This window comes from Odontesthes bonariensis, chromosome 21 (assembly GCF_027942865.1).
Source record: "Odontesthes bonariensis isolate fOdoBon6 chromosome 21, fOdoBon6.hap1, whole genome shotgun sequence".
Lineage (NCBI taxonomy): Eukaryota > Metazoa > Chordata > Actinopteri > Atheriniformes > Atherinopsidae > Odontesthes > Odontesthes bonariensis.
The window spans coordinates 18,003,993-18,028,313 of record NC_134526.1 but is presented as its reverse complement, the minus strand read 5'-3'; the positions used below and the strand labels follow the sequence as shown (position 1 = coordinate 18,028,313).

Genomic DNA, 24,321 nt, shown 5'->3' with positions numbered 1-24,321 from the left:
GTTTAAAAGTGACTGGAAAATGAGTGGAAAAACAAAGACAGACATATGAGAAGTCATAATTATTCCGTAGCCACAAAGAGGGAGTCATGATCCTCCCTCATTTATGGAAAATGGAGTAGATTTTGCTTCTCCTCTCCCACCTCTTCCCGCCTTAAAGTTTCTCTCTGTTGGTGGTGCGGCCGTCCTCACAGATGGATGTACTGAAGCCTTTTGTTGTCGTTCTTTCCATTGACTTTAAAACCGGGCTTCTCGGGAAGAACACAGAGAGTCATCGCTGTGGTGATAGTCGGTTCAAATAATCAACCACTTTGTGTGAAGGAAAGATGCAATCATCTTTCATACGATAAATCTAACCTTGATTGTTTTAATTGTTTTAGTTCCAAGAGCTTTGGTGATTTCCAACATGGCCCAGTCAGACAATGAGCTGCAGGAAACAGTTGAAGTAGTCCAGATGATAAGTTTGCCACTAACATACATCAGCACTTTGGGTTTTTAAAAATATCGTGTTAAGGATTTGCAGGAGCCCTCTAGAGATCATCTGCTCTTGATGGAGCACGCACTCAAATACATCTGTTAAAATAGTTTTTAGAGGACGGGTGTGCTTGTGTGGTAGTTTGCAATAGTGCATGAGTTTAACCCATAAAGACCTGATACAGTATTTAGCCTGCATGGTTAAATGATCGCAACCTCAAGATGTTTTGCAGGTTGCATAAAGATGCTACAAATTGCATATTTTATTCAGTGTGAGTGTCGGTGCTTGTACACAAAAACAAAGGTTTATGTGCTTGTTTGTGCACAATTACAGACACACATGCATCACAGGTGGGGAAACCTTTACATACACTGGTTTCTGGCTAAACAGCTGCAGAGACTAAACAAGCCAAACCTTGAGGAGAAGTAGTTTTTTTCCTGATAGAGCTTTCAGAGAAACATTCATGTACAAGTTCAGTCTGACTTGTTTTTTTTAGAAAATTCCGATTGTGGTAGTTTTATTTGTGAAAGAGATCTGTGTGAAAAGATAATTGGTCAGTGTTCCAGGGTCAGGGCTTAAGGTTGGGAGGTCAGATCTGAATAAAAACAAAGCAGAAACACTCGTGGATGTTTGAGAAAGCATAGCCAGAGAAGGGATGGTGTTGGTGGCAAAAACTGAAGTAAAGTGAGAGGTACAGCAGCGGTAATGTTTGAGTCTTTGATTCATGCATCAATATTTAACAGTAAACTGAGCCAGATATGCAGTTAACATTTTTGTTGTAGTAATTCCTGTCTTTCTTACATAGCTTCATTGACGTTAAAATAATGTCATGACGGGGCAAAGGGCTCTCATTTCTTATTTGCTGCATTATTCTTTAAATTGCCTTTGGACTTTTGGTCTTTGATTCCAAAAAAAACCCCGATTATCTCTGGCCTTTAGTTTACAATAACAGCAGAAAGTGAGGGGATGGCGGGACTCCAACTGTGGGAGTCACATGTCGTCCTCGTCATGTTCCCTGGCTCAGTTTCTCATTTTGCCCAGGATAATGGGAAAAAGATGTTGTCTGTCAGCTCTAATGTAACAGCACACAACACAGGAGAAGTCTGGAAGTAGCCAGTACTTCAGCCTGAGTGATTGTCTAGGCAGGATTTCTCTACACAAGGCCCAAACAGATGAAAGGAGGCTACCGGTTGCACAACGAGGCATTTTCATTTGCACATATTGAAACAATGTCTATATTTCAGTAAAAGAGAAAGCTTTTAATTGCTTAAAGTTAAAGCTCCTCCTTGTATAATAAATTAAATATTTCACAAAATAAAGCTCGCCACGACAGATAGTAAGTGAGACATAAATTTGCAGGCATTTTGCTTTGTAATGACTCCACGTTGGTGAGGTGAGTTTGCAGTCTTCTTACAAACATCTGGAGCTGTTCTACAAAACCCTCCACCCCCACCCCCAGCTTGGAATACCAATGTTGTTACATCAAGGGTCCTAATTCTGAGTGTCTGTGTGTGTGTGTGTGTGTGTGTGTGAGAGAGAGAGAGAGAGAGAGAGAGAGAGAGAGAGAGAGAGAGAGACTGAGACTGAGACTGAGAGTAAACCAAATTCCTGGAGTTAAAACGTGAAGGATTTGGAAGGGTCATGACTGGGGAATGACAGGGTGTGTGTATTTGTTTATGTGTTGGGGTAATTAATGGACAGAAAGGCAAGTTGAATTAATAAGGTGCATAATGTCAGAGAGACATGAACAAATGAGGGAATTGTGTTGAAGACCATGTGGGTGGGTATGTGAGACCGAACGCAGCTGTGTGTTTATGTATTATCTTCCCCTGCGGAGCTGATAATATATTCAAATGCTGCCCTTGTTAAAGACAGGATGTTGACCTGACTGTTTTTCTGCACATATTAGAGTTCTGTCAGAACCACTCTCGTCAAAATGAGGCGAGAAACAGATATAAATTTCAGAAGCTTATTCTGAATGCATACAATTATGTTTGGCGGTATGGCTCTGTTCGGAGGAAGCTCCCGACTTTTCCATGAGCTCCATGGAAGCCAAGACAGGGAACAGCAGCATCCTCAGGTGGAGTGCCTTCCATTTGCTGTAAAGGCAACAACCCCCTAGAACAGAGCAAGCAACAATGACAACAGTATGACATTGTTTGGCAATGAGAAGTCGGTGGAGCAGGGGAGGTGGTGGGTGCAAGCAGAGAGCAAAAAGAGCAGTGACAGCAAACCAAGTTTAAATGAGGGCCCCGAATGCCAGCATCCAATTGCGAGCAGCAGCTGATTACCCATAAGCGCAGTTGGTTTATGGACAGCCATAAGGGTTGGGTCGGCGTCAGCCAATAGGCAAAGGGCGCGTTGACTACGTGGCCTGCCAGAACTAACGCGATGCTCCATTTTTTGTATCAGGGTTATCTTTGACAGAGCTGGTCAGAATTGTTTGCACCCCCTGAATTTACAGAATTCAGGAATATCAATAAATGCACAAGTTATTGAACAACAGCAAAAAATAGGCTTTAATGTAGCAAAGTCAGGCATATAATATATGATCGGCACAGTTGCTGATGAATTCAATGATCTCACAGAAAACAAGGCTTAATTTCAGTGTACCAATGTAAAAAATTGACCAAAGGAATAACCAAAAAGAATTGTTTACAGCACAAAAGGAGTCAATCATGCCCATTTTTCATTATGTAGTACAGATAAGAGAGCTATCAGAGATTATTCGATACAACACAAAGGCAAGATTATTGTTTCCAGAAGTCCTTCTTTCTTGGATGATGTTGTATAGACAGAGAAAACCAAAGTAGAGCTTTTCTGGAACAGAGTCACTTGCGAAGATGATAATATCCAAGCTCATTAGGAAAAACACCAGTGAAACACAGTGGAGGTTCATTCGTGCTGTGGGCTGTTTTGCTGCCTGTGATACTGGAAGCACTGCATGTTTCAAAATAGTAATGAAAAGATGGGATTACCAAGGTATAGCCTTCTGAAATGTTGCAATCCTGAAGGCTTCAATGTTTCCCTCTGTTTCCTGCCTCCAAGCACATGAAGAAAAGTATATATTTTCATTACAGCACTCCTGAGGCAAGTCTGGAATGACCTCATCTCAGCTTGAGACTCCATTAGCCACTGCTGTACTACCAGCATAAAAGACCCAGAACCTTGAGTGAAATTACCTACAGTATTCAATTAGAATGCTCTAACAGTGAAACCCCGTCTGTAGCCCACTGATAAATGCTTAACAATAATAACTCAAATTTAAATATGCATATGGTGTCAGGCACCAAACTGAACATCGCTCCAGCCGATATCTGTCTCTTCTTCTCAGTGGCTTCTCATGTCTCCTCTAAAGCTTTGCAAGATATTTTGCTGCTTTCTCTTGGGTGCTTTTGTAATTTATAAATTATCATTATCATCACTCAAACCACAGGTTTGGACTTAGAAAATCTAGTCAAAGCATATATTTGCTAAACTCTTAAAACCTCCCCTTAAAATTGTATCCGTAGCAGTTAAGATGCTTGACCCAAATCCTCAGCATTATTTATAGAATGCACTATTTTTGAGGACTCTTTACTGGGTCAGAATCAGAAAACCAGGCCTCACATCTTCTGCCATCCTACAGTCTTCAAGGATTGGTTTCTAAAGTCCTGTTGTTTGTCCCTGTAAGTCATTTCTGTTTAGGAGGCATACAGAAAACCCTCATCTGCTTCTCATTTTTTAGTCATATTTTTCAAATATTACTCGTTGGAATTGGAATTATCAGTGGAGTGTGGGTCGGCTGCCGCCAGGGCGAGGTTTGATCAATGCGCTGCCCACACAAAAGCTCTGCCAGCGAATATATGAGACGGAGAAAGAAACACAAACACAAAGCTCAAAAATCAGACAGCAAGATATTCTTCTTTGCCACGAGGCACTACTGCTGATTGAGAAAGGCTTGAAGGGCCCCTGCATATATTGTAGTGTGTTTTGATGATGATGTGGCGAACAGAGGCGCACTCCACTTGTGCCTTGATTTCTCAACTGTGCTGTTTTATAGATTCATTTCAATCCCTGACCACTTGTTGTGTTCAGTCTCTTTCAGTTTCTATCTGCTGACTGCTGCAATCCCAGCTGCAAACCAGCATACATTTCTGCATAATGACCTACACAGTGTTCACGCATATTTAAAAAACACACCAGCTGATTGTGTCTCGTGTCCTTCTGGTTCTGCTGTTTTATTCAGCTCACACTTCTCAGATCAGTTTAATACCAGGTGTCCTTTGCTCTGTCTGTAGGCGTTAGTGAATGTAATTGGAGAGTTTTTACATCTTTGGATCAACAGAGACTTCTCCAGATGTTTGACAAACAAGAGAATGAGGTTTAGTTATTTGTTAAAGCCTTATCACTCCAAACTTGCTGCGTACCGATGCTTGTTCAGGATCTCTTGGTGCTTACTGTCTCACTTTTGTTACATTTTTAGTTTGTTCTCAGTTCATTTGCTGTTCATTTAGGTTCAGGCTATGAAACTACTCAGTTAGGGTTAGGTAAACATCATGGTTTAAATTTTTTTTTTTTAAAGAATCAAATTTTGTCAAACTAACTGTTCCAAAAATCTTAGCCAATTATCTCTGAAAATCATCAGTCATTTTCGTTTCAGTTTCCGAACATTTTAGTCCAAATACCACGTAAACTGATGAAAAAATTAAAAATAAATTTGCTGATCATTGACTAAAAACCCAATCAACTCTCTTTGAACACAATTTTTTAGCTCTACTCTCATATACGAAAAACATCTGTTGCCTGCGAACACTGAAAATTCACCACCACCTCCAAAGGACGACGGATATCTGCCACACACTGATAACAGGGGTGTGGTCACACACACGCCCAAGAACATGACATCAACATAACAAACTGCCTTTCCATCTCATATGAACAGTGGTAAAGTAAAACTGACATAAATTTGACAGGAAAAAAAGATAAAACATTTTTTTATCCAATCTAAGATTTAAACAATCCAAGAATGAGAGAAGAAAAAGCCACACGCACACCACCACCGTGAAAGTCTCAGCGCTGTCAGCAGCCCACACAGTTTAGATTGACATTTAAATGCAAATAGACAGAAATGCACTTTGCAGCTTCTGTTAGTGTGGCAAAATAAGGGGCTCAAAAAAGATATGTGAGTTAAAGAGCTAAATACACGGAGGATGGATGGATGAAACACAAAACAAAAAGAAGATTGAATGGAGGGAAGAAAGATAGTGAGCGGCAGATGGAGAAAACCCGTCACGGGAGCTCAAACCACCGGTTTGGTTGCATTTCGTCGCTCTGTTTTTTCATAGTGTAACTAACCTCATGATATGCTCTGAGCATAAAAACTTAACACAAGGGGATATTATGAGACGGCCGTTGTCAAGCAGAAAATAAAAAATCATTGAGGCGAAGAGAATGTTTTTGGAAACTAATACTGAGATTCAGCTTGGACGATTTGCATCAGAGGGGAAACATGACAGTAAATGTGATTTTTGTCATTTGAATTCAAAACGTAAAAATCTGTTTTCTGACAGCAGTGTTAAACTCTATAAAGTGATCCAGCCTTGAACCCTCAATGACAGTTCAGCCTCGGGCGACGACACCCTGCGCAATATGTTTGTAATCACAGTGGTTTGCAGCTGATTGCAGCTGCAGGCATCTTCAGCAGGTGTTATATGACAACAAATATCAATGTCCATGACTGCTTCATCAGATATTTAGGTCAGCTTTTACAAGAGTTTTTTTATGCCCGATCATCAGCTGCTTAGTTTGAATCAGATAAAGAGATTTGATTTGTGCTGGATTTCAGTGCATAATTTGTGTCCTTTGTTAGATTTCTTTGAGAGTTTGATATGAGTGCAAATTGTACACTGCTGTAACATAACCTTTAAGGTTATGGCAGTGAAGTAAAGCACAGGGATGGCCTTTTTGAGAGAAAAAAATAATAATTATAGCATAATACAGACTATTATATGGAGCTATTAAGCGTGAAAAAGACACACTGACACCTCTCAGGCAGAGGCAGTAAGGTGTGTGCCGGATGACTTGTGGTAATCTCACTGTATTCTAAATAGTCATGTAAACTGTATTCATCTGTTCTTACTGTATGCAGGACATGGTAATCTGTGAGAGCAAAGAACACTGACTCACAATCGGTGACTTTTGATAAGTCTAGCTCTTGATTCTTACACGTTGATCACACCTTCCTTTTCTCTGCCACTGGCTTATTTTGAGCGAAGAAAATTAAATCAATATAATATAATGGATTTTTTTGTTTTAGACAGTGATGAAAGTATACGCTTTCTTGCCAAGGGTCTTGTCTCTATCAACAGAAGCTTTGTGGTTTCCGTCAAACTCTGAGTGGGATTGACCAATCGTGTTTGAGCAAGCTGTGGTTGCACGCTTATAAAGATAAAGTAGTGAAATACTATCTCGAATCCACTGGCTTTCGTCGGATGATGATTTGTTTTCATGGGACATAGTCAGGCATGCTGGCTACCACTGACATGAGAGTGGTATCAGTTTTCTCATTGCAAACCACAGGTTTGATAGTAACTAGATGGAATCGTGATCCATGACTAATACGCTTTAGTCCTACTTTATCTTTCTGTATTTTTGTTGTAGTATATGCATTCACTCGAATTTTTACACATTCCAATTTAACATTCCTCTTTCTCTGCTTTCTGTTTGTGTTATGATCTGAGGAAACATTGATACAACAGGTACCAAATATATTACACACACACATGTGCACACATGCTGCAGCAGAGCAGGGCACTTTGTGAACAGATCTCAACAGGTCTGTCCTGTTAGAGCAGGACACAAACCAAACACACACACAGCTAGCATCCGTATCACAGGGCTGTTACGCAATGCAGTTCAACACCAGTGGGGAAAAGTGTTGGTTATCAAGATCTGTGGCCTCGTAGGTCTCGTTCACTCTGTCCTCTCTCGCACTGCTTTTCTCTCTCCTCTTTCACATCCTGTGCAGCATCCCCTTCTCCCTCTGCCCAGTTTCTTTTTATCTCGCTGAGCCCTCCTTTTTTCCGGTCACTTATTTTCCAATCCTGCTTTCATTTTTAAAAGCTCCAAATCCCTCTCTTCTCCCATCCAGCTGCCTGTCAATTCCTTTTTTGCTCTCATTCCCCTCTCACTGCTGTCATTCTCGCACACTGTGAACTGGCCAGATCTGCTCTTTTTTCACTCTGGTTGAGCAATATTTGAAGCAGCTGCATGTGGAGCAGGAGCACACGCACAGTTTGAGGGTAGAGCTGTCATGTCCGGAAAGTATGAGACACAGCAATGTTTTTAATTTGTTATAATCCTTTTAAATGAGCCACATATGGGCTTAGCTTGGTCAGTTTAAAATAAGAAGTCATTGTGCCATGCTGTCACGTGGATAGAAACCCAAGTGTCAGTAAAAGGATTTAAATCCATCTGTGATCAATAAATTATGCATTTATGTCTGTCTGTATGTTTCTTTTACATATTTTTGAAAAGTTACATAACATGTGAAGAATAATACTCTTCTGTGCCTAAGTAGCCTCTGACAGATGGAACTGGCTCCACTGGTTCCACTAACTGTCTCTGCGGCAGCTGGTTCTCCACGATGATGCCAGTAAAAGCCCCGTATGCTGCTGTTTGTTTGTACTGTGCGTCATGCAACATCATCAGCATTTCCAGTCAGGTCGCCGTCTTTCTTAGGTTTTGTAGGAACCACAGTCTTATTCTGCCTTCAGACACAGCTGCTGCCGGAAAGGGTCCACTCGAGCCAATTTCAGTCAGTGGTAGTGTTAAATCCAACAATCAACAGTCAACCAAGTTAGTGGCACGTTTGATGCATCCTGAAAACTCTTAAATATGAAGAGTTCGGTTTTCACTTTCATAATTCCGTGAACTTATTGCAGTTTGGCTAAAGAGAAATGTTTATGAGCAGCAGGGAAAATAAATATTTATTCAGATATATATCCCACAGCGAACAAGATTTGCAAGTCATGCAGTATGCTGGAAAGAATAACTCCCATCAGTGTGCATCTGGGGCTTTGTCATTTTTACAGTTAAAAGACAGGTAAACTTCAGAGAATATTGTGTTTTCTATCATATACACAAAAGTGTGTTTGATATGCAACTGATGGATTGACATGATCAAAGATTCTGCACTCTGACCAGCCTGTGGACAAACAATGGAGCAGCTGCTGGTTTGTGTTTTGCTTAGTGTCTGTTATCAAAAAGTGAAGAAAAAAAATTATCGTTATTGTGTTGATTCTTCTAAACTGTGAGTTGATAAAACATAAAAGACATTGCTGATTTTAGATCGGACCTTCTCTAAAAAGTGCTTTGAGACATTGGTCTCTGGAATACATGGATATACTGGAACCATGATATTGAGAAAATGTTGCGTTTATAATGCACATGTGATTATATGATGATTTGATTTCAGCTACATTGTCTGACTTTTAAAGTTCCTCACCACCTAGTTTTAGTATAATTCGCTTGCCTAAAATAGAGAAAGAACTCAAAAAAAGCGTAAAGATAAATAAGTTTTTTCCAAATCTTTTGTTTGTATTCCGATAATATCGTTGTCATGAAATTATCCATGACAATCGTACGTGAACATCACATACCATGACAGCCCTAGTTTAATTAAACTTCCATCTGCTATCAATGTAATCTCATTATTATACTATTATTTTCCACGTAACATATCATACCTTTTTCTTTTACCTTATTTGCATTTCAGACCTTGCCAGATCTGTTTTTAACAAACCAAATTCTTTTGTCTCCGTAAACTCAGAGTAAACTTGACTGATTTATTAGAGAGTTTATTAGCTTCACTCAAGCAGCTGAAGCAAGCACTTAGTGAAACACACATTTGTTCACAAAATGCCTTACGTGCTAATAAACACACTGAATTTTGAGTTTCTTTGTTGGGAATCAAGGGAAGGTATAACAGCACACATACTCATGCATGCTCAAACATACTTCATGGTATTGTGAACCTATAGTGAGCCGCTGATCCTTGGCTGTGAAAGGGTTAACAGCGGTCATGATCTATCCATCGCAGTAGGCCGCCACTCAATTATTCAACAAGCTGCGATCTAGTTTCATCACCTGCCAATGCTACTGCCAGCAGTCGCTTTCAGGGAAGGAAATACACATGTGTGTGTGCGCAGATGCACAAATCAAGCATATAAACAGGTATGTCTTCATTAAGCACATACTGGTCAAATTGGGTTGCAAAGATACAACCACAAACATATGCAGTCACACAACATGTGGCACATCTGTCATTTAAAAAAGAAACTAAATTCAATCCATATTTCATACATTAAAAACTTTCTGCCAGTTTCACAATTAAACGTGTACTAGGTTGTCCAAAACTTACTAGTGCCAGTCTTTAATTTTTCACTGCCTGTTGTTTTGTAGAAAGTAGTGGTCAGAAGACATGATACAAAATTATAACTATGTATTTATTGATATTTAAGCCCAATTCTGCCTTTTTTATCCCTAAGTCTTGACATATTGTTACTAACCAAACCATGTATTTTACACGCCTTACACTAACCAACAGCGACTGAAAAAGCAGAAAGTTATTTGACAGCTTTTGAACACAGTTCGGCTGCACGGTGGTGTGGTGGTTGGCACCGTCACCTCACAGGGTTCCAGGTTCGATCCACCCCATCCTACCTCTTTAAAAGCATTTTGAGCATGTATAATATCATATTTTGGACCATTTAATGTTACGGCAGACAGGCATATAATAAGTTTGTTGCCCTGAAAGAAATAGTCATTTGAAACATTTGAGCCTTTGTTGTGAAACTGCAATGTTTTGCACTGTGGACCAACAAAGCTATTACACTTTCTGGTATGGAACTGCATTAAAATTGAAATAAAAACAGAATCCAGTGATTTCCAAAGCATTTAAAGTTCCCATGAAATGGCAGGCAGAGTGCTAGTTGCCAGTGCAAATATCGGATTTCCGGTAAAAAACAGAAGCTCGCGAGGCTGTCCGCTCTTCTCAAAAAGCTCAAGCTGCTCTGATAGGTCAGCTGAAATGGCGGATCAGGCTCCACCCACAATTTTCTATCAGCTCTTCTAAAATTCTAAATCTGAGAATGTTTTTAGCTGGACACAAAATTAGCATATGACCCAAAGTGCAGGATGTGTTGCATTATGTCATGTCAGATCTTATAATAACAATAAAAAAATCCTTTGAAAGGGACTTTAAACACTTTATTCAGAGTTGGGTTGAAGTTTTTTAGTGCATATGAACATAAGATTTAGTTTGTATTGTCAGTGAAAAAAATACAATGATTGTGCCGTATAGTATTCATGTCACAGATCACACGAATCAAAAATCTGCAGTCTAATGTTTAGTATAATGACATTGAACACACCACAGTCAAGGAAATACAAGTCCTGTGTATTTGGTATTTTCCCACACATGTTCTAACTGAGAGTGACCAAAACAAAAGCTTATTGTTGCAGAGGGCTAATGGAATTCATGGGATGGTACTAGTTCCTTTGGTAGCACATCCTCTCAGTGTGCCACGGTCAGGTCAGTACATGTATGTGTGTATTGTTGGAAATAAAAGATTCATGTTTTGCAGTGGGTGTGACATATTCCATATAGTTTCCTCTCAGAGAAGCAGCGTGATTCATAGCTGAATTTTCCATATGAACTTGTTTTGAGCTGCGTTGCGGTCATGTGCATGTGTCTATGTTTTCCCAGCAGTTCCTGCTGCATCTCCTCCCACGTGGGGCTCTGTTTTGAAAAAATTGTCCGCTGCTGATAACCCAAAGCTTTCCCTTTGCTGACAAAAGGGAAAAACATTACATGTCATTTTTCTCTCTCTTGTCAAGATACTTCTTCCAAAAACCATGAATTTTTCAACACCCACAGTTCAAACAAACACGGCGGTTGCATTTCACTTCAGTGCTTTTTGTTTTTGCGAGCTTGTGTAGTCATTTCAGGCCCTCGAAACCTCTCAAATCAACATCTCTGTCCTTCATGCTTTCGTCTATCATCAGCACAAATTCATTTATTTTGATATGAAGCAGAGGACACACACTGTCCTCCTGATGCAATTTGTTGCTGGCAGTCAGGCCTGCAGCAGACCTACGCAACAAATTTTGTTGCGATCAGAAAGAATAACACATAAAGAAATTTACTGAATGTATACTATGTCAAGCACACAGAGTTTAAGAGATGGCACAGGCCCCAGGGGGTGATTAGTGCGGTGTGGACAGTCTTAAGAGGCAGTCGGAGGTTAGACTGGCAGACACTTGTGTCTCCCCCACATAATGATTCCCAGCTGTGTTGCTCTCAATGTTTATGTTCGAGGAGTTCCACTACAGACTCTTTTCCTCACCAGCGTCTCTTACTGGAAACTTCTGTAATCTCGATTTGTCTTGCGCTCTGTCTCTATTTATCTGTTTATCTGTCTGCTGTATATCTGGCCACCAAACGATCTTCTCCTTTATTCAACTCCTTTTCTCAACCCTCTTGCTGCATCTAATGTTCTAACCATCCCACACACTCTCTCCTTCCATGCTTATTCCCTTCCTCCTCTCCCTGTTTTTGCATTTTTTTGCTCCTTCGTCCAGATCCCAGAATACTAATACATCTGATATGTATTTTTCTCTCCCTTGAAAGATCCACCCCTGCTGCCTAGCCTAAGCTCTTTCTCCTCAGCCAGGAATAAGAGGATGAGCAGAGAATTATGAATGAATTATTCTTTTGTTAGCCAGTAGTTTCTGTCCATGTCAGGACAAGCTGCCAAAATCCCTGCTATCCTAAAGAATTTCAGGCCAGGACAAAAGTATACATTACTGTACACGTCATTTTTTTTCATGGTTAAAGGATTAGGCAGTAGGATGTTCAATCATTAGTTTTAAGATAAATGAATGTTCACTAAGTTAAAGGGGGGATCAAATCCAGGGAAATGGTTGATAAGTCAGAAAATTATCGTGTACCACCATCTCGTGTTAACCCACCAGAACCTTTGTCTCTTTGTCTTTCTGTCTCACTCTGCCCACATGCTGCATATGTATTTTTAGCAGGCATAAGCTGAAACCTGGCAGAGGCTTTACATATAAAGCAGAAGCTATACTGAATAATTGTTCTATGCACACAACATGTGTACTGCCTCTTCATGTGGACTGTTGCAGGTCACCCAACACCCATTCTGCCTGTCTGTTACCTTAACACTGATATCAGCTGAGGTTACAAAGCTGGCCACCAACTATCATCCCTCTCACAGCGCATTGCTTCCTCGATGTGTAGGTGGTAAATCAGTGTGATCACGCTGTGGTGCTCAAGGCAAAATTATACAGGTTCTATAAATGCCTTCACCCAGGCTTGGGGAACTGTCAGAGATGTTCTGCTAATGGACTGTTTTTCTCCACAGAAAGGCACTCTTTAATAAAATCAGGCATCTTTTCTATGAATCAATTACCGCAGAAAATGAAAAGAAAATGAGAGGAAAAATGGGCAACAAGCACAAAGAGGTTTACATGCAATGACACAAATCTACTTCCAGTATAAAGTCATTAATTTGGTAACATTTCATTTCTTGACAGTGTTCCTTTTAGTCTAGAATGTTCAGTCACAAGCTTGATGAAGTGGCTCAACTATGTGTTTGATCACTTGCATCTTGCTGAAGATTTTTAGACATGCTGCTCCACTTGAATTCAAGTGTACAGGCTTTTAAGCATTGCCACTAGCATTGGTTTCTTCTCAATTAACCAGACTCAAATTGAGAAGGTACAATTGTGGTTTATTCCCCACATTTTTTTTTGTCATTATGAACTCATAGCTGGTGGCAAGCACAATATTAGCTTTTTCCTTGATCCATAGCGAAAGGTTAAGCTGAGTTACAGTACAGCAGAGTTTTTCTGGTTTTGGCTTCAGGGCAAATTCGGAATTCTTTTTCCAAGGTAGAAATTTGTACAGATTTGTTAAAGTATGGATAAATACACATACAGATGTTGGACCATGTTTTTATGAGTAACAACCTAAGTTTACTGTAGAACTCCATTACATTAGTCATGTTTCAAGTGTACCTGCACTATTTGGTCCAGCAGTTCTTTGACTGCTTGATGACTCATGACTGCATGATATCGATGATCACAGAGTTTGTGATACAGTAAGAAAGAAAAAAGTCCAAAATATAGTGAAATGAACGTGTTTCCCTTACTAAGTTCCCTACAGAAACCATGAATGTTTCTCATACCACATCACTACGTTTTCTTAAATTATGAAATTCACACTCCACATCTCACTTACATGATCCCTCACACCTTCCTCTTCTCCTTTACATTTACACTGTTGATTTGGCCAAAGATGCTTCTGAGCGTGATTAAAGGGATGGATTTTTTTGGGGATGGCCAGATTTTTAGACCCATCCTATACAATGTTTTCCTTTTCTTCTCCTCCTTTCCTTCTTACTTCCTTCCACTTCTCACTGGCGTGTCACAGCATCTCTCCTTTCTATGTAAGCATAAGTGTCAAGTTTTCTGCCAGACACAGGAAGACAATTACATATGCATGTTTCTGTCTGTTCTAGGAAGCTCCTGCCCAGGCAGAAGCTCACAGCCAGGCCCAATCCCAGTCCCGGCCCCAGGTCGACCCATCCGAACTCGTTCCACGTCTGTGCCACCTGGTGCGGTCTGAGATGGGCTACGGGTTCAACCTCCACAGTGATCGGTCGCGGCCCGGACAATACATCCGCTCCCTGGACCCTGGATCACCTGCAGACCATGCCGGACTGCGACCACAAGACAGACTCGTTGAGGTAGGAAAAATTAGTTTTAATTGGACCTTTATTCAGTATTATTGCATTACTTATTAAAATGTAGTGCAATGTAAGAAAAACAATTCAGTTTTCTGTTTTGTTTGTTTTTTTTAAATCTTGTATGGGTGTTTAAGACAGATGAGCTTCTCTGAATTTATGAACCACCTCAAAGTGAATGTGAATTGGATAAAATCACTTGGATGAATCACTTATTTGGTTCAGTGGTAAAAGTATGATAGACAGTCATTAAATAATAGCAGATATTATTTTCTATAATATACTGTCAGTTCATTTTATAGATAAATGTAGGATGAGTATAAATGGGATTGAAAAGACAACTTCTGATGCATGCAGGGCATTAACAAATACCGGAAGCAGTAGTGGGTGACTCAGCAGTTTTGAGACTTTTCCGTGAATGTTCTGAATGAGAAGCTGGTTGGTAGATAAGGGAGATGCTCAACTGTGGTGCTGATAAGTTAAGAGCAAACTGTCAAGCAAGAAATATTAAGTGAGTGTTTTGTGCACGTATGCATTTGGTTGACACAGCAGACCAGAGAGGAGAATGACGACGGGGGGATTATTGATAGATGATCCTTGGTTAGTCTGGCCTGGTGCATGTGAGAGTGACTGACAACGTGTCAGAAAAATCCCACAAGAAGCCTTCTGTAACCCTTCAGTTTGACACTTTATTGGTGGTTTCTTTAGAAGGTCTCCTTGTACGGAACTTTTCTGTACCTTAACTCATGGTTTTGAGCATGCAGTCACTTCCACACAACCATCTACTCCATTTCCTAGAAAGAAATGACTTGTTGATGGCTCACCAGCACCTGCTGTTTTTAATGCAAGTGACTACTCAGTTCAACTACTATCTTAATGGAGGCTAACTGAGTACAAGAAAATACAGACTAGATGTTTTTGGAAAAGTCCCAAATCTTCATATATAATAATATAATTAGCTGCTGTTTTGATATAAAATTACGAGGACAGTTGAATTCTAATGCTACTGTAACTTCCCCAAGTTTACAAGAATTTATGAAGTCTCCCGCATCTAATCAAATACAAATGTGGCCCCATCTAGATGATCACAGCTTTGGTTAAAATGGCAGGCATCACGCTTGCATGTTTCTGAGGATAACAAGGCCTGGAGCCTTGAGCGTTGGCTTCAAATCACCTTGGTCGCAGAGCTGGCAAGGGAGACAGATGGTAAGAGAAGAGAGGGAGGAGTGTGTATGAGTATAAATGAATGTATCTTCATTTTATAAAGTACTGACAGTAATAGAGACAGTGATAAATATGAGAAAAGAAAGTAGTACAGAATAAAGATGTTAGGTTAAAAAGATTAAGAAAAGGTTAAGATAAATTGTACCATATACAGTCACATACTAGCCTGGGAATTCCCATGCTGCTTTGCGTGCGATTTCATTCACACTGCAAAGGCAGCCTGGAAACCACCGCCCTTATTTTTGCCTGAGTTAGGGAACCAATCACAGAACAGGGGGGGCAGCAAGACGATGACGACGTCTATGCGCGACACCAAAGCTTGTAGAGTGTTAATCCAACATGACAGCGGACACAACGTTACCGTTCGATGCAGCCTTAGAAAGTGTTTTAAGTAGCTTAGAACGCAAGTTTACTTTTAAAAAAGAGCAACGTTTGGCGTTGAAAGATTTCGTTGCCTTCTTCCTCGTCGAATTTCTGTCGCTCTACATACATCATCTGGTATAAGTGATACAATTGGCTATGAATCGCGCGCAAAGCAGCATGGGAAGAACCAGACGCCATTTGATAGACATTCGTAGCGCCCAATAAACGGCTCTAGGCATTCTTAAACCACGCTTCAAATACGAGAAAATGCACACCTAGTTCCCAGACCACAATCTCATCGAGATGTGGACGCGTCAGCCAGGCTAGTCACATACAGTAAAGGTTAATGATACTTTCTTCACATCTCCAAAGGGTGGAAAATGAGAGCATGGGTCTTTAGTGAACTTTTCTGCAGTTAAAAAGAGTACAGGCTTCAGTAACATCATCATAAGTGCTTTCTCATCTGAGGGTCAAAACACAGCAGTCACCCTTCATTCCCATGATCTTTGGCCTCACTGGCTGTACATCAGGGTCCAGGCCAAACTGCAGAGCTGAACAAATTGAACACTGATAGGGCATGATAGAACCTTTCAATAAAGATCAGATCAAACTCAGAGTAAGATACATATGCATATGCATACGCTGTAGCTTAACCATTAACCATTTTTATATGAAATGTAGTGGTGCACTTAAAGATCTGAAAAAAAAATCATCGTCATAGAATTATACGCTAGATGCAAGGCTGAGATTTACAAAGTCATTAAAAAAAAGAATATATGTGAAATATGTTCATCACATTTCAGTGCCAGGCTTGGCATTAGAGGATATTATTGCTCTGAGGCTTCACTGGAACATTTGATAGCTGGTGGGAACATCCTGCTGCAGGTCACGGATGGCAGCCATTGTCCACCACGTCCCTGACATGTTTCCATTGAGACTTCAATTGAGGGAAACAATCACATAAAATATGTACATGCACTCACAAATGTGGATGATACTTCAAACAATGTCGGGCCTAATTCAGTTAAAAGTTAAAAAAAACATGATTCTTCACATTAATATCAGAGTGAGCAGCTATTAAAAGTAGTACCAGAAGGGCTGTGTTGTGACTGCCGCCCTACCTGCACATACATATCAGTTCAAGCGTGTCCTTCCCTTGTAATGTAGAACATTAATTAGGAGATGACCTTTCATATTTTTCTCCTCTTAAAAAAAAAAAGCTCCTCTACTTAAAGGGCCTCCAACATAGCAACATAGAGAGAGAAAAAAACAGTTTAAACAACTGTCTAAATAACCGCTCTGCTAAACTGGCCTGCACACAAGGTGTTCAGTTATGGACAACTCTGGCAACCATGGACATGTTATATTGTTCTGACCTGTTTGGAGTCCACTTGGATGATGGATTTTATGCATGCACAATGAATTGACATCTACAGCATAATGGCCCGTGCCTTTAGAAATCTAGACTGCGCACAGTCACAAAAGCATCATATTGGCGAATACACAAATGTTGTGCTCAGAGCCTTGCACAAACCATTGTTTTTTCTTTTGAGATGATGAATATGTGCACACAAAGTCAAAGCAAATACATGGATGTAGGTTACAGTCAAGTAAAAAAAAAAGATAGCTCATAATTAACTGCCACCCCAATTATGAGGTTGGAAAAATTGATTGTTGCAAGTTGTCTACGCAAGAAAAAAAATTTGTTGTTGGGCTGAGGTTTGCTATTTGGAGATATTTGAGCGCCTGAATGATTTAACTTTTAATTGAAAAGAGAATGGTATGCTTAATCTGTGACAAAAATGAATGTTGCAAATATATTATGGAGATTTTTTTAAACCATTTAAACTGTGATATATACTGTATCTTTTTTGTATTTATATTAATTCACCGTCTGATATCATTTAATTGTCTATTAGTTTATTATGAGTGAAAAATGCATCATAAGCATTTTGCATAAAGTTCAGGGCAGTTTTTTTTTTTTAAATTTAGATGTACTTTAAACAGCATTATGATCATTTTACGTCTCTTACAAAATAACACAGAACAACTGTATCTCAGTGAAATCATTTAGTTTAGGTCCAAAAATCTGAGCCAGAGTCTGAGTTAATTAGCTGCCGCGTTTGTGCGTGTAAGCGCAATGATAATTACAGTCAACTCTGACGACGCATCAAGACAGCGCTTGAGTTACCTGTCAGCAGCTTGTTAGAGAGGTAAACAACCATGAAAGAGCTGCCTCTGTCAGTCTCTCTCTCTCACCATCTTTTTCTCTCCCCACGCCCCATTACACTGGAGGTGTACCAGCGGCAAGCATTGTGAAGGCAATGATGAGAGCTCAGCTTTCTGTCGATGTTTGGCAGAAGCCCTGACACCAGTAAACGCCTCATCAGTCTCTGCTCCGGCTCCATTCAATGGAGCGTACCCTGAACCTCTCACAAACTTCAGTGTAACAGCACACGAATGTGCACTGATCTCACTTGTTTGCATGGACATACCCGCGATTCATATCAACAACATCATTGTATTATATTTACTTCACTCTCACTCTAAGGACCAACTGTGATTATTGATGCTGTTTCAGCTTTACCACCATCAGGTCTCAGCAGTAGTAAAATGCAGCTATGTAAGTTATACCGACGTACATTTAAGTGCAAACTTCTACTACATTTCAGACTACATTTACTTCTCAAGGGTTTTTACTTTTGATCCTTTAGGTACTTTCTCCTTGTTATACTAAGTTTACTTAAGTAACATTCTAAATGCATGTATTTATTTATGTATTGTGTTATCAGTCTTAATGACCTTGCCTCAGTCTAAGTTGTACATTTTCTTTTGCACGCTTGAGAAAATGTTAGCATACTAGCATGTTTAGTTAAGGATCCATGAGGATTTGGTGTAGAAATATAGTTTAATTAATTTCAGTTCAGTTTTATTTATACAGCACCAAATCACAACAAATGCAACAGTTCAAGGCACTTATACGAATAGAGTATATATTGACTATAAACAAAGATCAAAACCACTTTTGTAAGAGGTTCCAGATTGTGTGCTATCAACCAAGAAGGTATCCAATGCTGAAACAGCTCCATGAAACCTTTACACACTGGTTTTGCAAATGTTCCACTTACTCACTCTCTCTCTTCTGGAAAAATAATAGAGCTGTTCTGGGAACATCACACTTCTCCATCCGTTAAAAACCATGACTTATGAATTCATCAATTAAAGTAACAAATGCACCAGACCTGTCGAATGATGTTTTTTCTGTAAGAACTTCTTAAACTCTAAACCTGCCGTCATGGCTTGTTGAGTGGCTCGCCGTGTTAGCTCGAGCTAAACCCAAGTGTGGAAGACTTTGTCCTTTATGAAACTAAACTGCAGACATAAGAGTGAAAGGTCACAGTTTTTCATTTTCAGATGCACAGATGTCTTTTCGATTTGCTTATTTTTCATGCACATCGAACATGAGATGGTATCTTTGGGTGGCTGAAACCTGAAAGTGACATGCTGTCATACACTCAAACACACACATGCTATTAAAAGGATTCTCTCATAGGAGTAATCCCATGAGAAACAACCTTCTGCACGGTTCCTACAGCATGTATTAATTAACCCAGTGGGCAGAGAATAGTGTCTTGTCCTGTGTGGGTTGGGCTGTTAATGAAGCCTGTGAAACATGACACACAACACCTGTTGTTTGGCCAAATCCAAAGATGTTTGTTCTCCTTATATTAAACTGTTTGTCTGTCTTTCTCCTTCGCTGACTGACAATCTGTCTGTTGCCAGTCCTGTAATAAAACTGATACACTGATGAGAAGAGCAGTTCACATTTTCCATTTGTTGACATTCTTTCATCTCATTTATTGTACAGTGTTGTCGCACCTCTTCTCTCTTCATTGCCCTTTCATTTCTCTCACAAAAACTCACAAAGTCTGTTTTCTAACACCTATTTGCCTGAAGTACTATTTCTTCCTTTGGCTCACCGTATACTCCTTAAGTGAGAGCAAAAGTTAACTTTTCTGTTTGCACATTTTCCCTTTCTCTTCTATACTAACTACACCCCAACTTATCATAAGCAGTGAATTTAGAACAAATTCCCTATCAGCACACTGACACCTGAAACCTGCACTATAGCCGGAGCCCAGAGGAGCCATCAATAATTGATTGTGTACCAACACTAACTTGACGTGGTGTGACGGCTACCTGCCCAGGTCTCGACGGAGTTGTTAAAACGCAGTATCTAGATAAGACCATACAATAACAAAACTATTGTGCATCACCAGCGTGGTGCAGTGATGAAGGAGATATTGTCATTATGCACCTGTGTGCATTTCACATTGTAACTTGAAGCTCCAAAAAAAGCCGCTCCATGAGCAGTCTCCTTGAATGTATAAAAATTAATTATTAAAATAAAAAAGCAAGAGTAAAATTGTGCAAACTAATGCGTGTCCCCTGAAAAACCAGCGGGGCTTTGAGTAGGTTGTTTTTGGTTTCATGACTCCCCCTGCTGGATGAATGAGGTAGCACTCATGTGTACTTCTAACTGGAAACCTTGACATACTTTATTGTAAAAAATCTGTTATTTTGTTTCCTTTTTTTTGTTTATTTTATATCGCCTAAGCAAAAGTTGACATTAACAGAGACCCAGGGTCATGCTGAGATACATCAGCACCATGAACTCAGTCTGTGTGTTAGCCTTAAATTCAGCTTTTGGGGGCATTTATTGACTAGAGTGCAAGGTCTATGTTGTAATATTTTGTTTCTATTCTCATTTTTATATAACCAAGTTTATCTACCTTCTTATGGCACATAAACCATCTAGAGGGATGGTTAAGCACTGTCAGATATAGAACAATAAAAAAATCTGTTTTCTTCTGACATATAAACAAGTAACTGTTTCCTTTTGCTCTCCAGGTGAATGGTGTGAACATCGAGGGCATGCGGCATGCAGAGGTAGTGGCCTTTATAAAGAAAGGTGGAGATGAGACCTGGCTGTTGGTGGTGGATCCAGACACAGATGAACACTTCAAGAGGCGAGGAGTGGTCCCCATGATCAGCCATGTCAAAGGTGCATACTGTCAAAAAAAACAACCGGTACAACTTTAATCTGAAATTCCTTACTAGTCCGGAATGTTTTCTGTCAATATTTATATACAGGATGTCATGTATGAAGGCTGTAAAGATTAAAGTTGTGTGTAAGGAAAGCTATGAGCCATGAGGATATTCTTCATGTGTGAACTGCTTTTTTTTCACAGATTATGACGGGCCGTCCATATCCAATGGCTCCCCCAACCCTCAGATCAATGGCAGCTCTACCACTCAGTCTATCAGGTCCACACGCTCCAACATCAGCAGCCTGGGCAACAGCACGCAGGTGGGTGTGAGCATTCACGAATGTTGCTATGTTTGGTCCTCCACATGAAAGTGCAGACCAACGACCCTTTTATCTTCCTCCCTTTCCATTTCCTATGATATCTCCCCTTTAGCTGGCAGATGACGAGGACGGCCAGCTCGTGGACCCATTTGCTGAGATGGGCCTGACGTTGAGCGCGACGGCAGCAGAAGAAAAGATGAAGGTCCATGCCAAGGAAAAGAGGAAGGCGCCACAGATGGACTGGATGAAGAAATATGAGCTGTTCAGTAATTTCTAACTCATTCCTTTCCAACCCTTCAAAGACCAAAGGACAGAGCTCTCTGCAGCCTGAATGGATACGTTTCTCACATGGAGAACCAAGATGACACATACAACAGACAACCTTTAGTTCCTGGAATTAAATGTGACATGAGGATAAAGACGGAAGATTTCAATTTGGAAGCCACCTCAGAGACTCTTCCCTCAACATAATGAAAGTGATGAATAGCCGCAAAAAAAACTGTAATTTGCTCAAATCACACTGCTCAAAATGAGGAACATTTTAAGAACCTTCACACACTTTGACAGCTATCAGATGAGAGAATTGACCACATCACTTTTTCTCCACTTCAACGACCCCATTCCTCCTATTCCAAAATTAAAGACTTGTTTCAAGGACTATTTTTATATTTAAAAAGTATACACAGCTATAAATGAAGAGTATCCCATCATCGGGGACTGCCTTTTGAAGAGTTTTATGGACACTGTGAGATCAAAGATTGTGGCTGTTGTGGCAGGTTTTCCCAACAGTCAGAGGATGCCCAAAGCTTGCAAAATATCACTGTGAACTAATTGAGAGACTCGATCTCCATCCCATGCACTCCTTATTTGACGAAGATCATTGTTGTGTATCATGTGTCCCACATGTGTTTGTACTTTGTATTGATTTAAGCAAGTCAATGTCAATGTAAGCTCGTATGCAGAAGCTGAACCACCTCAGATCACCCCTGCTTTGCTCAAATATCATTTTTCTTACTTGTTTAACACTGACTTTAAAAAGAGCTCCAGTGCACACATGCATAACAAAGGGAGGCACCACTAAAATGAAAAATACTTCCAAAGAAACAGCAGCACAAGAGGAAACAAAGTTGAAGTCTCTTTGGGTGAAGAGGGGTGAATTTGAAAGGCTTTATGTGTACAGCAGAGGGCATACCTGCACCATAAACAGCGAGGCCTTCTAGCAGTTGAACTAAACAAATAAGGTGACTCAGACATCATCATCTCATAAAGAAAAAGTATTTGCGTTGTGGTTTGGGAAAGAAACCCCAAGATACAATGAAGATACGGTATATTCCCAGTGGCAGCTGAGAAAAGAATAAGAGAGGCAGTGATTTATGAGCAACGTGAAAGACATTTTATGTGGTTACTGTTTAAATGTTTGACTTTGATTTGAAAGTAAGCTAAATGTGAAGGTATTTCATGAATTCATAAGAGGATGCGGAAGGAAAATTGAATTGCTGGCCAAGTCTCCTGCTATCAATAAGTCAGCATTAAGTATCTATCTTCTATATAAGATTTATGAAGGAGCTAGAATTGTAAACAGTACCACTCTATCTTAATCTCTTAATAACTGAGAGGAATTTAAAGGGAATTTCTCAGAATATATTAGTCAAAGAGGTGTGTAGTCTTGCTTTATGGAATGTAAAACAAAAATAGGATAAAATGAGTTTCACTAGTGGATCAAACTGTCTTGGAGGAAGTTAACTTGTCCAGAAGGTTAGCTTTTACTATAATGTTGTATCATTCTTTTCAATAAACAGAAGCTGGGTTCTGCGCTTAAAGGATATAAGAGGCAAACTGCCCACTGAAGGTTTAGGTATTGGATCAGCTATAACGTGTGTTCGGGCAGGTTTTGGGATGGAGGGAGTGTCGGGGAAGCTCATAGTGAAGATCCTCCAGTATGCTCTGGAGGATCTTGTGAAAGAGACTGTGGGAGCCATGGAGATTACTGAGGATTATTTGCATTCAGGGGCAGCTGTCATACACATGTTCACACACGTTTGTGTGTTGAGAAGGTGTACATGCAGCAATCCAAGCAATGTTAATGTAGTGCATTACAAGAAGTGGATCAGAGTTATATCTCCCCTTTTTTTTATTTAACCCCCTCACTCAGTTTTCCACTTTGTCTCTTCATTCGTATGTGAACATCAGTCTGCGTACAGCAGGGCTCATTCTGTATGCTCTCATAGTTGCATCAAAAGCAATCTCTGTTACTGTGGCTGATGTATATACACTAACACCAAACAGTATATGATGCAGGTTGCATTTTTCAATAAAGTGTGACAATTGCATTTTGTATTTTACTGAACCGTCCTCAGCTTTCCTGTTCTCTATGTGCTCTGTTTTTCTCTCGCAGATGGATCGCTGTTTTGACTCACTTTGCCCTTCATTCCTCCTCTTTATTTGTCTTTTTGTTACACTATCCCTCGTTTGCTCCTGTTTCCTCTTTCTCCCTCAGCCCCCTCTCTGTCTCCCTCTTGCTGAGGATTATGTTGGCGTACAGTTTCAGTTTCAGCCTGTTCTCAGAATTCTCCACTAGCCAGCTGCTGTGAGCTTTCGGGGACAAACAAAGGTTAAGCAGGGGTCAGAAGTGCATTTCAGTGTGTGTAGTGGGTTCAGGGACATTATTTTACCTCGTCTTTTATGTATGTCTCCATTGTCTGCAGTAAGTCTTAAAGTTAAACACACAGTTGCCTAAGAATTAGTCTATTGTTTTTACTTTTATTTCACTGCTTAAGGAATGAGCTTTCATAAGAAAAGTACTTAAAGTTTACCAGTGTGCTATTCATGTATTCCTTTTATAAGGAAAAAGCTGGTCTGCTTTTCATGTACTTCCCCTAAAAAGACAGTTTAACCATGCTATTGATAGTTACACACAAACATACACTCATTATGTATACGTAGTCACGTTTCTGAATATTGTGATTAAAATGCTATGCGACTTTCAGATCCAGACTGATAAACAGGTGATGGCGAAACAACCGGACATTCTGGTGGTTTACAGTCTCCAGTAGAAGGCAGTAGTTATAGAAGGAGCAATC

The 24,321-nt window shown here is 40.0% G+C and overlaps 1 protein-coding gene across 1 annotated transcript in view; it reads left to right on the top strand.

Moving 5' to 3' along the window:
* LOC142372046 (Na(+)/H(+) exchange regulatory cofactor NHE-RF2) overlaps positions 1-24,087 on the top strand; it is a 33,451-nt gene extending 9,364 nt beyond the window's left edge. Inside the window, exons 4-7 of the mRNA XM_075454820.1 lie at positions 14,059-14,286; positions 20,782-20,935; positions 21,123-21,241; positions 21,354-24,087. Coding sequence (XP_075310935.1) covers positions 14,059-14,286; positions 20,782-20,935; positions 21,123-21,241; positions 21,354-21,518 — 666 coding nt within the window. The 3' untranslated portion in view covers positions 21,519-24,087. The remainder of the gene's footprint in view (positions 1-14,058; positions 14,287-20,781; positions 20,936-21,122; positions 21,242-21,353) is intronic.
* The last annotated feature ends 234 nt before the right edge of the window (positions 24,088-24,321 follow it).